Source organism: Cynoglossus semilaevis, chromosome 2 (assembly GCF_000523025.1).
Source record: "Cynoglossus semilaevis isolate Cse_v1.0 chromosome 2, Cse_v1.0, whole genome shotgun sequence".
Lineage (NCBI taxonomy): Eukaryota > Metazoa > Chordata > Actinopteri > Pleuronectiformes > Cynoglossidae > Cynoglossus > Cynoglossus semilaevis.
In genome coordinates, this window is record NC_024308.1 from 1,505,338 (window position 1) to 1,509,488 (window position 4,151).

General features: G+C 39.3%; 1 protein-coding gene and 1 long non-coding RNA gene across 2 annotated transcripts in view; both read left to right on the top strand.

Moving 5' to 3' along the window:
* LOC112486782 (uncharacterized) lies at nt 1-3,112 on the top strand. Its single transcript, XR_003049268.1, has 2 exons — nt 1-136; nt 436-3,112. It is a non-coding gene; the product is annotated as an uncharacterized LOC112486782 (long non-coding RNA).
* Nucleotides 3,113-3,628: 516 nt separating this feature from the next.
* qsox1 (quiescin Q6 sulfhydryl oxidase 1) overlaps nt 3,629-4,151 on the top strand; it is a 27,929-nt gene continuing 27,406 nt past the window's right edge. The window contains exon 1 of the mRNA XM_017031296.2: nt 3,629-3,950. Coding sequence (XP_016886785.1) covers nt 3,662-3,950 — 289 coding nt within the window. The 5' untranslated portion in view covers nt 3,629-3,661. The remainder of the gene's footprint in view (nt 3,951-4,151) is intronic.

Below are 4,151 nucleotides of genomic sequence, written 5' to 3' on the forward strand. Positions count from 1 at the left end.
CTTTCTTTTACAGGCATATGTCACTGCAGAAGTTCTCAAACTTTATGGTCTGTCAAAGGATCAGAGCCAGAAAACTGACTGGCAAAAGATGCTTAAATTTGGCAGAAAGAAACGGGACAGAGTCGACCACATTCTGGTGAGGCCAAAATTATGAATTAATTGTATTTGTGTAAAATTATTCTCAAGTGATGCCTTGGAGGAAAATGGTATGAATATAAAAATGCATTCAGGGTGAAATAACTGATACTGGAATATTATTTGTATGAATATAAAAATGCATAACTGATACTGGAATATTATTTCTGAGGTTTAAAAAACCTCATCAAATAGAAAGAAACACAAAGTAAAGTTATATTTTTGGAAAATGTGAAACCTGCACTTTTTGACTGACCCTCGTGATTGTAGAAACTAACTAGATCAACAATGTTTACTCAGGTTCAGGAACTCCACGAGGAGGAGTCACAGTGGGTTAATTATGATGAAGATGAGCTGTCAGTCAAGATGCAGCTGGCAGACAGCATCTTGGATGCCTTGCTCAAAGACACTGCAAACGTGCTGACACTAATCTATGACAAGAGGAGAAAACGAGACGCCCCGTCCTGACGACTTTCCCTTTGAAATTTCTCATAACCTTCTGCTGCTAAGTCCTCCACCAGCTGACGTGCCAACAGCAACCCTTAGATGCCTTCAATCCTGGCTTTTACCTCTTGGCTCTGTAGCTCATTTCTGTGACATTCACGGTCCATTAATACAGTTTGATTTGTGCACGAAATGCTTTTCTTTAGGAATCTTCTAAATTGGACCTAATCTCAGTCGTCGCCTCCTCTTGAACTAACCCTCGAGGCGAGTGAGAAATATGGAGACGTTCATATCTGAATCGACTGTTTCACCTAATGCTGCTATGGTCACTGTTTTATAGGGGACTCTGAAAGCTTCTGAATTTCAGGTATTGGTAAAGTTAAAGGTAAAGACGTGAGATCGGATTAGCGTCACATTTTATGGTTTGTTGGTATTTTGACTGTGACACATTTTCTCTGATGTTGTAATCCATCTTCTGTCAGCGAAGCAGTTTTAAATTCCTATTGCACAATTTAACGTAATTTGGTAAAAATAAACTAACACCAGTACGATTCTGAATCTGAACTCCTTCCCCTCAAGTCCCTTCAGGCCATTTTGTGACTCGGCACTTTAACAGATTAATGTGCACTTTACACGAGGGCAAAAAGGAAAATGTGTCACTTTTAAATACTTATCGGCTCCTTTGTGTTGTTGGTACATTATTGGGGTCATGCATAATATGTGAAACATTTTGTCTTTTTGTTTGAAATTAATACTCAGAGAATTGTAAAATGATTTTTTTTTATCAGCATCGTCAAAAGTTTGATATTGTGTAAAGACAATTTTTAAAGAAAGCACAAAGAGAAATGTGAACGTGTCGATATAATGTCACGACCTAAAAGAAATCTATTGTAACCTCGAAAGAAAAAAAACAGAAAATCGGTTCATATTCAAAAGTAACAATAGGTCATGACTCCTAATATTTTGAGTCATACTGGGGTTTGGTTTGAACACTTCATACTCACAATATTTCATTTGTATAATATAGAAGGCGTTCAAAAATTAATAGGCAGTTGTTTTGGTTTAAAATGTCTTGAATCCCTGTGTAGGACTTATTGAAATGCTGGATTTGAGCCGTTGTTCACTCTCTCTCTCTTTCTCTTTCTCTCTCTCTCTCTGACCTCAGAAGACATGTGTTGTTCCATCATCAGCTGAACATATTTGAGCAAATGCCCTGAAAAAACCCATTTGGTTCTGTTTAGCCATGGCTCCGTGCTCTGCGTGTTCATGTGAAACATTTGTGTTTTTTTTTACAGAGATGAAGTTGGTGCTTTAGCTTTCATTGGACCTTTTTTCACCTTCTTGAATGTCTCCCCACAACTGCTGTAGACAACATTCTTCACATGTTCCTTAGATGACGGCGCAGTCTTTCATCATTGCTTTAGCCTCTGCCTTTAGCAACCTCCGTGTGTCAGAGCAAAAAAGAAGGCATTAGCCTGGACGATGTTTTTATACGTTCTCATTTCTGTGTGCCTAAGAAAACAGGTGGAAATCATTGACCTGCTCCAAAGGTTATTTGCTTCTTTTCTGTCTCCCTCACATCTGTTTGCCCGTCTGGTTACTGCTTACGTTGTCATATTGATCCAACTGTATCAGGAACTGGTATGTTGAAACTGCGTCGTATAAAGTGAGTCAACAGACTGTCGGAGCTGAGCACGTAGGCTCTGTGCTGTGGTTTATATCTGAACAAACGGAGCAAAGTCACTGACAACACGGTGTGTGATGGAGTCTGTGCGGAGTTAGAAAAAAAAAGTGTCCTTAAACTTTTGTACATTTTTTAAAAAAAAACTACTTTCAGTGACTTCATCGTGGCTGATGTGTAAATTCAAACTGTAAATTGTATAGTGTACAAAAATATACACCCAAATATTCAACACAGATTTGTCCTCACTGTACGACTTCTAGTCTGTGGCCACGTGTTACTGGAATACTGACTGTAGGTCCTGTAGAAACCCTGAGCTGATTGTACTGGAGAGGAAACGGCGATCCTCCTCTGTAACTATGCATCACACGTTCTCCTGCATTTTTAACTTTCAGTTTCAAACAGCTGAGTCTTCTGCTGCTACTCTGAGCTCCACAGATGTTCAAGAAGCTTTGAGCTGTTTGTTGCACAATAGAGGCTTTTCCTACAAAAGGAAAAAAACAAATTTGCAACTCGCCCTTAAATTAAAAAATCTCTGTCCATTTTTATTGTGTAGGCATGAAATTAGACGATCAGATTCACGGAGTCCGGCTAAGCTTTCTGCTTTGTCTTTTAAAATTTCTGCGATTATTTATAAAGTGGTGGTGCGACGTGCACCTGAAGACGAGTACAATTCCGATGTAGGTTGTAAATATTTTGTCTTTCTGATCTGACCTGCGATGACTGTATGTAATATTATGAGCATTGTATAAAATAAACATTGTTTAATTTGCAAATATGTACATAGTATATATTTGTTAACAAAACAAACGTTGAAATTGTAAATAAAGTTTTCTGCTGTTTCTCAAATAATTTGGTTTGTTTTGTTTTTTTTTTCAGACTCATGTTTGTGTGAATGTGACCAGTGTTAGTTTTGAAGATGCTGAGAATGAGGTCAGTGTTTCATTTATTTATTTATTAGAATTCACTAATTATAAATCACCCTTTAAGCTGTTGTTTTTATGTATTGTTATTTTTGACCAACTTTAACTTTTCTGTCTCACAGATTTCCCCCGCCCCCCCAACATATGTATTCATCGTGGTTACAAACTCAAGGTTCAAAAGGAAGGACTTTTTTTTTTTTTTTTTTTTTTTTTTTTTTATAGGAATGTCTTGTTGTCGTTGTTGGTATGAATGAAATTCCATAAATGAAAACCAGAGAATATTTCAAGGAGGAAAATCTGTTTTATACATTTGAAGGTGGAGCACAAGTGTTTGGACATCCGTGACCTTGGGTCGGCAGTGGGAGGAGCCTGGAGATGTGTCAACTTTTGTATCCGTGAAGCGTAAACTTCCAGCGTTCAGCCCACCGACCGTTTCCTCCTCCTCCAGCAGCAGCAGCAGTTGTTGTGACAGGGGAAGATGGCGCGGCGCTGCGTCCGTGCCACGTCTCGGTTGACGTTTTGTTTCAGTGAAAAATCAACACTCAGTTCCTGGACATGTCTGTTTGGTGCGTTTGTTTTGTTTGGAGCCGCTGCCGAGGCGGAACTGTACACCTCCTCTGACCAGGTCACTCTGCTAACTCCGGAAAACGTCAAATCGGTTCTGGTGAACTCTTCTGCGGCCACTGTGGTGGAGTTTTACGCCGCCTGGTGCGGACACTGCATCGCCTTCTCTCCCATCTACAAGAGCCTGGCCAGAGACATTAAAGGTTGGTACGAACTCTCCACAGCTGTTGTTGTTTTGTTTTGTCGAGTCTTTCTGCACAAATGAACTGTTGTGTTCATGGATCACAACAGTTTATGTATGCAGAAAGTTTGAAGAAAAATCGGCTGTCAACATGTTTTGAGACAGAAGGTTTTGTAAATGCACTTCTGAAAGCCGTCTTTCCATCAGAGAATTCCTGTTCTGT